This window comes from Triticum urartu, chromosome 3 (genome assembly GCF_003073215.2).
Source record: "Triticum urartu cultivar G1812 chromosome 3, Tu2.1, whole genome shotgun sequence".
NCBI classification, from domain to species: Eukaryota; Viridiplantae; Streptophyta; class Magnoliopsida; order Poales; family Poaceae; genus Triticum; species Triticum urartu.
Genome location: NC_053024.1, coordinates 479,672,149 through 479,684,172, shown reverse-complemented (window position 1 = coordinate 479,684,172; position 12,024 = coordinate 479,672,149). Strand labels below are relative to the sequence as shown.

The 12,024-nt window shown below is 46.9% G+C and overlaps 1 protein-coding gene across 2 annotated transcripts; it reads left to right on the top strand.

Annotated features, from left to right (window-relative positions):
• Nucleotides 1-662: 662 nt before the first annotated feature.
• LOC125544465 (ABC transporter B family member 11-like) lies at nucleotides 663-11,447 on the top strand. Of its 2 annotated transcripts, XM_048708167.1 has the most exons (12): nucleotides 663-1,043; nucleotides 2,050-2,104; nucleotides 2,686-2,861; nucleotides 2,963-3,184; nucleotides 3,416-3,654; nucleotides 7,181-7,706; nucleotides 7,793-8,066; nucleotides 8,153-8,777; nucleotides 8,861-9,089; nucleotides 9,310-9,576; nucleotides 9,648-9,911; nucleotides 10,616-11,447. In XM_048708167.1, the coding sequence occupies exons 1-12, from the start codon at nucleotides 789-791 to the stop codon at nucleotides 11,258-11,260; spliced, it is 3,777 nt and encodes a 1,258-aa protein (XP_048564124.1). In that variant the 5' UTR covers nucleotides 663-788; the 3' UTR covers nucleotides 11,261-11,447. The 2 variants fall into 2 exon arrangements, with proteins under 2 accessions (XP_048564124.1, XP_048564125.1); XM_048708168.1 differs by lacking the exons at nucleotides 3,416-3,654; nucleotides 7,181-7,706.
• The last annotated feature ends 577 nt before the right edge of the window (nucleotides 11,448-12,024 follow it).

Genomic DNA, 12,024 nt, shown 5'->3' with positions numbered 1-12,024 from the left:
TGGGGCAGGGAGGCATCGGGCAGGATCGGCACACCACAGCGGAGGGTTTCCAGGGAGGCGGCACACTGCTGCAGGGGGCGCCGGGCTGGAACCCTCGCGGCAGGAGCGAATCCAGGGAGGCGGGCCGGTGGTTGCTTCCCTGCTGGATTGGGGCTGCCGCGGGATACATGGAGACGAGTGGATCAGACGATATTGCGATGGGCAATTTACCAAATTATTAGTGACGGATCTACCTTCGAAAAATTAACTGGTCCCACCAAAAAATTGTACCGGTCCCACCGTTAAATGTAATTTTCCGTAATTTTTGTTTTGTAACTCTTTGTAACTCCTATTTTTCCACCGTTGGATTAAGGTGAATGGACGGCTTGTAAAATCGCCAATCACTGTAACAGTTGTATAATGATGGAACCTTGGTTCGGCGAGAATTCTTGGCAGATCTCACGGCAAGACATGAATAATCGTATTGTAATTGTAAAATGTTGTGGACCATTCCAATTTTTTCCTTTCTAAATTATGCTACATTGTACAATACCCAACAACTTTGAACACACACCTTTGAAATCAGGGGTCCCGCCACTGTTACAGGAATAATCAGGAGGCCATCCATTTATTTAGCAACCACGCACGCATCCAGACAACATAAGCGACGTCCTGTCAGTTTCGCTTGGCTAACACATATTAGCGCCCAACGCTCATCACCACAGGCATGCCAAGAGGGAGATAAGCTAAGCACAAGTAGCTAGCTAGCAGCTGCTAGGAGGAGGAGAAACATCAATCAACATAGCATAATGGATGACGAAGCGATGAGAGGCAGAGGGGAGGATGCAGAGAAGGGCGAGAGGGAGAGGAAGACCGAGGGGGCTAGGAAGGTGCCCTTCTTCAGCATGTTCAGGTACGCCAGCCGTGCCGACATGGCTCTGATGGCCGTCGGCACCGTGGCGGCCATGGTTAACGGCATGGGCGACCCGCTCATGACCGTCGTCTTCGCCGCGGTCATCGACTGTTTTGGTGCCGGCGACAACGTCCTCCAGCGGGTCAGCAAGGTATCGACGTATACCTTTTTGAGAGTATCTCTAGTTCAGTTCATCATGAAACTCCCCTGAGAACAGATGTCACCGCAGGCAAATCACAGGGTATGCAATAGATTGTTGCCTCATGTGCTAGCAAGTACTCCCTCTGTAAAACTGCAAAAACGTCCTACATTAGTTTACAAAGAGACTAGCAAGGATGAAACGTGCATGTACGGCACATGACATAATCAACTGGTTTCCGACAAAAAATAAGATATAATCAACCGGAGATAAGTAGATAAACCCTGATGCTCAATGGGAACATGCCCCCTTCAATTTTATCCTATTATTATTGACCTAGCAGATAGAAGACAATAGCTTTTTTGCAGGTCAACAAGCTCCATGGCACCCCTAATTCTTACCCTCCAACATTGCTTTGAGATCTATGCTAACCAACGAACTTACTACATGAAAGTCTCTCTTTTTCGTTTCTCTCAAATGAAACAACATATGGACTCCAAACTTTGTAGGTCAACCAAACTTTAGAACTTCAATGTGTGAAAAAACTTTCAGATTTTTTGGTCCGACATAAATATACAAAATGAGATTATTATGTTTGAGCAAAAAGTTATTATAATTATTTACTCCCTCCGTCCCAAAATAAGTGACTCAACTTTGTACTAACTTTGTACAGTATGATGCATGAAAAATTCCAAAAGTTTTTCCCACATTATAGTTAGAATATTTTGTTGTCCTGCAAAGTTTGAAGTTCATATGTTGTTTTATTTGGGATATAAAAAAAAGACAAAAGTGCTTGCATGGGTCATGACGCAGAAAATGGGCGTCTAGATAAGGGGTGGCATGGAGCTCGGCCTAGGCAACAACTTTCCGATAAAGAAAAGAAGACAAAATTTGCTTACGTGAAAAAACAAATAATGACACACATTAATCTCAAACCCTCAGTTCTACTTCCTATGATAACCAAAGAACGCCCCAGTAGTTCACATACTAATTTATTTTTGACATTTGCTTTCTCCAGGTTGTTATGTACTACATCTATTTGGGAATTGGGACGGCACTAGCTTCATTTCTCCGTAAGTACACTTCCACTCGTAGACTAATGTTTCTAGAATTGATAGTCAAAACTCAACCCTATTCTGTTCTGAACTGAAAGGTCAACATGGCACGTGATAAACAGTCGAGCACTCAAAAAGAATCAACAAATAAAATATTGACATTCACTATTGTAATCCACACACTGAGAATATAAATTGGCCACAAATGATTGAATACTAGTTGCTATTAATCCAGTAATATTCATGTATTGTACATTGGTGTCAGTGTCTCACAACTTTGATGTTTCCAAGAATCGACAGACCTGTTCATATCCAAGTACCCTAACAATAGCATGACTTACCAGGCAGATCTGGAACCTCATGAAATAATTGATTCTCAACAATAACAAAATAAAAAAATAATGCATGAAATCTACCACAATTGAAATTTAAAACTTACAACTAGCAGTAATTTTCCAATTTTAACTTGAACCAAAATACCGAGCAGTACGAAGGAGTTGCATAATCTCTGCTTTTAGTTCGATTGCATTCACACTCAACAGAATTTCAATGGAGTGGCTGAAAGCCTTAAACATTAACCTGCTTGCTACCTGTGCCAGAGGTGTCATGCTGGACAATGACTGGAGAAAGGCAGTCAATACGCATCCGATCTCTATACCTCGAAGCTGTTCTAAAACAGGATGTTTCATTCTTTGATGTGGAGATGACAACTGGGGAAGCAATTTCTAGAATGTCTGCGGACACTGTACTGGTCCAAGATGCCCTTGGAGAGAAGGTAACAAATGCATTAGACAACATAGATAAAATACCTTAATAAATCTATGTTTTGTAAATGCATCAGTTGATTTCAAGTAAATATGGATTCCTCGTGTTCAGGTAGGCAAGTATGCACAGCTTTTGACAACCTTTGTTGGATGTTTTATCATCGGATTCGTAAGAGGCTGGATGTTAGCTCTTGTTATGCTCGCATGCATACCTCCAAATATTCTGTCTTTTGCAATTATGTCTCGGTTACGTTCTCAAATATCAGCCAGGAGGCAGGCATCATATGCCGATGCGGGCAATGTCGTCGAGCAGACCATTGGAGCTATAAGAACGGTGGGTTCTAAACATTTGAATTATGTATAACTACTTTATCGTCAGTTGCGAGGCCGAGCATCTGCTCAGGCGGCTAGCTTGAGCAGGTGTGCTCATAGGCCCACCCACCCACTTTTCGAGGTGCAACCTCCGCAGGGTGGTGCTCAGATTTCTTCTAATATAAAAAATGAAACCAGGGCAAATCCCTGGTTGGTCGAGTTTACTAAAAAATATGGTAACATTTCAAAGCAGGTTATCTCCTTCAATGGTGAGAAGAAAGCAATCGCATTGTACAACACTCTCACAAAAAGGGCATATAAGGCTACAGTCTTGGAAGGGATTGCCACTGGTCTAGGAACAGGCGGTATCTTTTCTGTTTTCTTCTGCGGTTACTCTCTAGCCTTTTGGTATGGTGCTAAGTTAATCATCAACGAAGGTTATACTGGAGGGCAAGTCGTCAATATCGTACTTGCAATGTTAACTGGTTCAATGTGAGCTTCCAATTTTCTATCATATAGTGTTGTCAATGATAATATGAGATGTCAGAGTAAAGTAGCACTTAGTCTTGCACAAATAAAACTCCAAACTCTTCTTAACCTAAAAACAAGAATGCTACATTTATTTATTAAAAGCATAAAAAAAATCTAAATCTGGAAAATTTACTAGAAACTATTTCTAAATTACCCCATCACTGCTATGAATATAGTTTACATAGTTGATATTACTATTGGTAGCGAAGTGATGGGCCTAACATTTTTTTTTCGCGAATACGCAAAAGCTTTGCGTATCATTGCATTGATAGGTAGAGTAGCGATACATGTGGGTCTTACAAGATGAATGGTGGGCTAGTTAGCTCGTGCGCAAGGATGGCCAGCATCGATAGCCTTGGCACACAGACGACGGGGTGTGCTGCCCGATCAGACAGAGCCTACGTCTCTGGCAGGATGAGGGCCATGCCCTTGGCACCGGCGCGCGCCCATAGCCGCGCCTCCTCCTGGATCATGTGCACTACGCGTCCCACAGCAGGCTGGTCGCCGTCGAATAGGCACCCGTTCCGGTGTTTCCAGAGGTGCCAAGCGGTAAGGACGGCAATGGAGGCGAGGCCGCGGCGAAGAGTAGCCGAGGTGGGTAGGGATTGCAATTTTTCTCGCATTTTCGTTTTTTCACTCAAACTCAAGGGAGAAACTTTGCTTCTTATCTTTTTTTTAAAGATTGACGAATCAAATGATATTTCTGTTCTAATTTTTGCCGCTTCTTCTCCCTCTGAATCAAACTTTTTTTTGTGGAGATGGCCGTGGATAGCCAGCTGGCGAACTCGTCGTCTGGTGCAGGGATCGCGGTGGTGAAACGGCACCACGAGAGCACCTCATGCCAGGTTTGGCGGGAGAAGGAGCAGCCCGTCAGGATATGTTGCATGGTTTCCGGTTCTTGATCGCATAGTAGGCAGCGAGGCTCGTGGGGAAGGCCATGCCGTGCCAGGCGATCGGCAGTCCAGCACCTACCCAGAAGAGCAAGCCATACGAAGAATTTGATGCGAAGCGGAGCCCATGGTCTCCACGTGATACGCCAATGCGGGTCGGTGATGGAGCCGGCGAAAAGAGCCTGATAGCAGGAGCGGGCAGAGTAGATCCCTGATTCAGTCCATCGCCACGACAGTCGGTCCTCCTCGTCAGTCAGGTTGAAGTGCCTGAGGCGCCGCCCGAGCGTGACATACTGGACGGTCATGGCCGCGCCCATGGCGCCTTGAATGTCGCCGATCCACGCCTGGTTGAACAGGCCCTCTCGAACCGTGCGTGACTTGCGCCGGCGTTTGGCCACCCTGCAGTAAACCAACGGCGCAATCTCGGAGATGCTTTTCCCGTCCAACCAGTAGTCTTCCCAGAATAGACATGACTCGCCACTGCCAACGCACCAAGAGGTTGAAGCCCTGAAGATGGCCCGGACCTCCGGGCAGTGGGGGATGTGCAGGTGCTGCCACGGCCGCGAGGCGTCGGATCTTTGCTGCCACAGCCACCGGGCGCGCAGCGAGATGCCGGCGCGCTGGAGGTCTGGGATCCCGAGGCCGCCGAGGGAGATGGGTCTACATACCCGGCGCCAGTTGACCTTGCAGTGGCCACCGCTCGCGTCCTTCCGGCCGTACCAGAGGAAGTTGCGTATCAAGCGGTTGATGCGCTTGAGGATGGGCGGGTTGACGGCCATCGCAATCATGATGTGTGTTGGCATGGCCGAGAGAACATGACGGCACAGGGCGAGCCGGTCGCCCCTCGACATGAGGGATGCCCACCACGGAGAGAGTCGGCGCTCCAGCTTGTCGATGATGGGCTATAGAGCGGTGGAGCTGACTTTACGGACCGATAGCGGCAGCCCGAGATAGGTGGTGGGGAAGTCTTGCAGCGGGCAGGCGAGGTTCGTGGTGATCATGGCCCGGTCCGCGTCCGTGCACTGGATGGGGGAGGCCGCACATTTGGCATAGTTGGTGTGCAATCCCGAAGCCGCCCCAAATACCCGTAGCAGCTCGCGGACGGCAGCAAGATCGTGCCCGTCCGGTCGGCAGAAGACAATGACGTCATCGGCGTAGATGGAGACGCTTGACGACATGTGGCGCGCAGTCAGGCGTTGCAGCACCCCCTCGCTGGCCGCACGGCATACGAGGTTGTTGAGGGTGTCGATGACCGTGAGGAAGAGCATGGGGGACACGGGATCCCCCTGCCGCAGTCCGCGACGGTGCTGGATGGGTGGACCGGGGACGCCGTTGGTGAGGACACGTGTGCTGGCCGTACCCAGAAGAATGCATATCCACTCACACCATCGGCAACCAAATCCGAGGTGGCGTAGAGTCTCCAGCAGGAAAGCCCAGGACACGGAGTCGAAGGCACGTGCGATATCGAGCTTGAGCATGACTCGCAGGTTCTTCAGGTTGTGGAGCTGCCTCGCTGTTTGCTGCACGAGCAGGAAGTTGTCGTGTATACATCGGCCGGCGATGAAGGCGCTTTGGTTGGCGGAGATCATGTCATTGAGGCGTGGCGCGAGGCGGAGCGAGAGCACCTTAGCGAAGAGCTTGGCAACGATGTGAATCAGACTAATCGGCCGATAGTCCGAGAGGGATGCGGCATCTTGCTTCTTGGGTAGGAGGATGAGTAGTGCCTCGTTTAGCCGCTGGAACCCATGGCCATTGAGGTGGTATAACTTGTCGAAAGCCGCCACGAAGTCGTCTTTGATGGTTGCCCAAGAGGCACAGAGGAACTCCAACGTGAAGCCATCCGGGCCGGGCGCCCGTCCCTTTGGGAGCCGCCGAACGGCCTCCCATATCTCGTCCTCGGTGAAGGGGAGCTCGAGGTCCAGCAGCTCGAAGGAGCGCGGGTCTAGGGCGTCCAGGTCGATGGATGAAGTACGCTCGACGCCGGTGCCGAGGATCGCCGTGAAGTGGTCAAATGCTGCATGAGCGATCGCCGCATGGCCATGGAGGTGGTCGTCACCGTCATGAAGCTGAAAGATGTGGTTCTTGCGGGCACGTTGGGCGACATGGAGCCGGAAGAAGGCAGGGCCAGAGTCGCCCGCGTTGAGGAAGCTTAGTCTCGTACGCTACCGCGCCAGGGATCGCTCCAGGGAAGCCAGCCCTAGGTAGGCGGCTTTGAGCCGGCGTCGGAGCCAGGCCTCGGATGGAGAGAGCGCTCTCCCATCTTGCGCCGCGTCGAAGCGCGCAATCAGCTCACGGGCAATGGACAGCTGCAGCGAGACGTTCCCCACCGTCTTGGAGCTCCATCGTTGCAGACTCTTGGCAGTGGCCCGAAGCCTCGTGAAGATGCGACGGAATGGGTCTGGCTCGTGGGGCGTAGAGTTCCACGCTTGCGCGACCACCTCGTGGTAGCCCGGGAGCGAGGGCCTAACATTTTTGTCAGTCAAATAACATGCACAACTAGAATCTATTTCAAAATATGAAAATAATGAGGATAACCAATAGTATATGCTAGGATTGAATCTATAGTAAATACTAACACAGGCCTTAATTTGTAACAGGGCTATAGGTACCGCATCGCCCTCAATTTCTGCTATTGCAGAAGGGCAATCTGCAGCATATAGGTTGTTTGAGATAATGAACAAAGAACCAAAGATTGACATCACCGACACTTCTGGAATAGTATTGGACGATATCAGGGGCGATGTTGAACTCAACAATGTGTTCTTTAGATATCCTGCAAGGCCTGAGCAGTTGATACTTAATGGGTTGTCTCTACATGTACCTAGTGGTACTACAATGGCTATAGTTGGAGAGAGTGGAAGTGGTAAATCAACAATAATTAGTCTGGTGGAGAGATTCTACGACCCACAAGCTGGCAATGTGCTGATAGATGGAATCAACATCAAGAGTATGAAACTCCAGTGGATAAGAGGAATGATCAGTCTTGTTAGCCAAGAACCATTGCTTTTTATGACCTCCATCAAAGATAACATAACCTATGGTAAAGAGGATGCTACGCTTGAAGAGATCAAGAGAGCAGCTGAGCTTGCAAATGCAACAAATTTCATCGAAAAGTTGCCTAATGTACTTACATAAAAAAATAGTTAGTTACAAAGTACCTTAATCAAGTTCGCTGTAACTAATGCTTATCTGATTTCCACATGATACAGGCGTATGAGACAATGGTTGGTCAGAATGGCGCTCAACTTTCTGGAGGGCAGAAACAAAGGATTGCCATTGCAAGAGCGATCCTTAAAAATCCAAGAGTCCTTCTGTTGGATGAAGCTACTAGTGCTTTGGATATGGAGTCTGAGCGGGTAGTTCAAGAAGCATTAAATCGGATCATGGTAGGGATAACTACACTCATTGTTGCTCATCGGCTGAGTACAGTCAGAAATGCAGATTGCATAGCAGTGGTTCATCAAGGAAAGGTAGCTGAACGAGGTAAGAGATACTTCCACACCCAATATATGGTTTTCTTCTTCCTGGAACCTAGTCCATTCTTTTCCTTCACAATTTATTTCATGCAGGTGTCCATGATGACCTGATAAAGGATCCTGATGGAGCTTACTCTCATCTTATTCGGCTACAACAGGCCAATACTGAAGAAACACCTGAGATGCCATATGTGGCAGGTTCAAGATTCAAAAGTACAAGTTTATCTTTGGAACAGTCTATCAGGGATTCTCCCAGGAATAGAAGACAACACTCCAGTAAATCCGTTGGACTGTCTAGATCGGATGATTTGTTCAGGCATGTTGCTAGCAGAGAGGAACACCTGGAAATTGGTGATAGTGAGGCTCGAAAGAAAGCACCAATTGGACGCCTTTTTAATCTTAGCAGGCCAGAAGCACCAATTCTCCTGTTAGCTATCATAGCTGCCACTGTGCATGGACTTCTTTTCCCATCATTCAGTATTATGATGTCTGGTGGTATAAGAACATTCTACTATCCAGCACACCAACTTCGAAAAGATTCAACATTTTGGGCATTGATGTGCCTTCTGATGGCAATCATTTCCCTGGTTTCAATCCAATTGGAATTTTACTTATTTGGAGTAGCCGGTGGGAAACTTATAGAACGTGTCCGTGCTTTGTCTTTCCAAAGCATCATTCATCAAGAGGTTGCTTGGTTTGATGATCCTTCGAATTCCAGGTTTCATACTCTCCTTTTTCTCCTAACAAGTTTATGTCTTCTCTAACATCGGGGATATTAAGTTTTGCTTCTAACTTTTACAGTGGCGCACTTGGTGCAAGGTTGTTTATTGATGCTTTGAACATCCGACGCCTTGTAGGAGATAACTTGGCCGTGCTAGTGCAGTGTACAGTAACACTTATTTGTGGCTTTGGCATAGCATTTGCTTCGGACTGGAAGCTTACACTGAGTATCATAGGTGTCATTCCTTTTCTGGGTTTGCAGAATTATATCCAATTGAGGTTTCTGAAAGGGTTCGGTGAAGATGCTAAGGTGAAATCAGATAAAACCACGTTATGAACATAAATGTTTTATTTATTAAAGAAAAGGAAACAATGCTTGATGCTTTTCACATTAGATAAAGGTGTCCACTTTTCCAAACAACATGAAATCTCCTATTACTAGTCACATATTCGAAGCTTAGCATCAACAGAAAGTGGTAGTTAGAAGTATGAGTTATAAAATAATCTTTCCCAACTAATGATTGTTACAGGTGATGTATGAAGATGCAAGTCAAGTTGTGGCTGAAGCAATTGGTAGTATTCGAACTGTAGCATCTTTTGGTGCAGAGAAGAGAGTGATTACCCTATACAGCCAAAAATGCCAGGCTTCAATGAAACAGGGAATTAGAAGTGGAATGGTCGGAGGTGTTGGTTTCAGTTCCTCAAATTTAATGTTGTATCTCACATATGCTCTTTGTTTCTATGTTGGTGCACAGTTTGTACATGACGGCAAATCAACCTTTCAAAATGTTTTCAGAGTAAGATATACACGGTTGGTATGTGAGGTCATTTTATTCAGTGACTTGATAAATCGATCTGGTACTGGCAGGTTTACTTTGCCTTGGTTTTCACCGCTTTTGGAATTTCCCAAACAAGTGACATGGCATCAGACTCAACAAAAGGTCGAGAATCTGCGACATCCATACTAGCATTCATAGACAGGAAGCCCAAAATTGACTCGACCAGTGATGAAGGTATAAAGCTAGAAAAAGTTGATGGCACCATAGAGTTCAACCATGTAAGGTTCAAGTACCCATCCCGACCAGATGTCCAAATATTCAGCGACTTCACTTTGGGTATTGCTTCCGGAAAGGTACACCCAACTTGACACTTGTCCTGATGTCTTGTAGAATTAAAAGTTTACTACTCATTCACTGCAAATTGGGGAGAGAAGTCATGTGCCTAGTTTACTGTCTGGCATGAAGATTAGACCATGCAGCAGCACACATCGACGTATTATCCTGCTATGTGTTTCACAAAAGGGTTGTAGCAACCTTGAACTGCTTTATTTTAACATCAATGACATGAAGAACATCAAGTGCTGCAAAAACTTTGTTAGTGTACTCCATGTGTTAGAATGTCCACCTATGAGTTTCACATAATTCTAGAGAGGTGACACCAATTTCATGTAGCACTGTACAAATGTTCAAGTTTAAACACCATGTTCACAAGAAAAAGTAAAATAAGCAATGAGATGAAGTTAGAAAACAGGAAAGTCAAGAAAGGAGATAAAGTTGCTATGCATTAAGATTTTTCTTTGTCAGTTATTTCGCCCCTTGGAAGGGCTGGCCTGGCACAATGGTAGAATATTGTGTGACCTGGAGGTCCTGGGTTCGAGCCAGCCTCCTTGCAGAAATATTATGCAAGGGTAAGGCTTTCTAGAAATCCCCTTCCCCAGACCCCCAACTTGTGTGGGAGCTTTCAGCACTGGGCACGCCCTTTTTTCAGTTGTTTCTTTGCATTTATATTTCCGTCCATGGTTGTACTGCACGTGTTAAAACTGATTATTATGTGCAGACTACTGCACTTGTCGGAGAGAGTGGAAGTGGCAAGTCCACAGTAATTGCTTTGCTGGAGCGATTCTATGATCCGGACTCTGGCACAATCTCACTAGACGGAACAGAACTCAGAAAGTTAACACTGAGTTGGTTAAGAGACCAAATGGGACTAGTAAGCCAAGAACCAGTACTTTTCAATGACACAATTCGTGCCAACATAGCATATGGAAAGCGAGGAGAAGCAACTGAAGAAGAGATAATCACCGTGGCCAAGGCAGCCAACGCTCATGAGTTCATATCGAGCTTGCCACAGGGATACAACACTAACGTTGGTGAGAGAGGAACACAACTATCTGGTGGGCAAAAGCAACGGGTAGCTATTGCCAGGGCGATCTTGAAGGACCCTAGAATACTTCTGCTCGACGAAGCAACAAGCGCCCTGGATGCTGAATTAGAGCATATTGTTCAAGATACACTGGACCAAGTGATGGTCAGCAGGACCACCATTGTCGTAGCACACTGCCTGTCGACGATCAAAGGAGCAGATATGATCGCAGTTATCAAAGATGGTTCAGTTGCCGAGAAGGGGAAACATGAATCTCTCATGGGCATCAAGGGTGGAGTCTACGCATCACTGGTCGAACTACACTCGAAGGCGGCATAAGAGGATGTGCGGATATTTATTGTTCCTTTCTTGTTTTCCGAACTACGAGATGAAAAATGCATGTGTCAGTTTGTATTACAATTCGTGCAATGTAAATTGCACATAAATTTCAAGGGCATTCGCCTAAATTCTAGTTTTATTTTAGGCCTATGACATCAGAGGCGAGATTGCCCCAGCATGTGTTTCAGACTTTCAGTTGTTAAGGGGTACCAGAGATCGATGCATCATAGTACAAAAGAAACACATCATTCCAGTCATTCAACATCCATCTACGAAAGAACTGGTGAACATCAACGATCGACAATTCCACTAGCCAAAAATTAACGATGTAGGGTAATGGGAAGAGTATAACGGCGTAACCTGTCGTTCTGGAACAGCGGACGCCAAGCTTAGCCGCGGCGCACCAACTCCGCCGGCGATCCCGTCGTTCCCGCACTCATGGTGCCGCCCCGGGCCGCCGGAGACGGGTTCGCCGCCACCGCCCGTTCCGCAGAAACTGCGAGCGCGTGGCCTTTCGCCCCCCTATCTACCGTTCGCGTCTGCCAGCCGTCCGGAAAGCAGTTTTTTGACTCGATTCTGAACAGTCTGGAAAATCATAAATCGCAAAAGAGCTCTTCTTTTTAGAGATGTGCTAAAAGACCAGCCGGTCGCGAGCCATCAGATCTGCGTCGTATCGAGCGCTCAAACGTGCCTTCATTATTGCAACACCGATCTTGTTGCAGGACTACATCCACAACACAGGTCTTGTTGCAAGGCTACTTCTG

Coding starts and splice junctions, on each gene's coding strand:
- LOC125544465 (XM_048708167.1), top strand. CDS start 789: ATGGATGACGAAGCGATGAGAGGCAGAGGGGAGGATGCAGAGAAGGGC. Junction 3,185..3,415: donor CCATTGGAGCTATAAGAACG/GTGGGTTCTAAA, acceptor ATTTCAAAGCAG/GTTATCTCCTTCAATGGTGA. Junction 7,707..7,792: donor TCATCGAAAAGTTGCCTAAT/GTACTTACATAA, acceptor CACATGATACAG/GCGTATGAGACAATGGTTGG.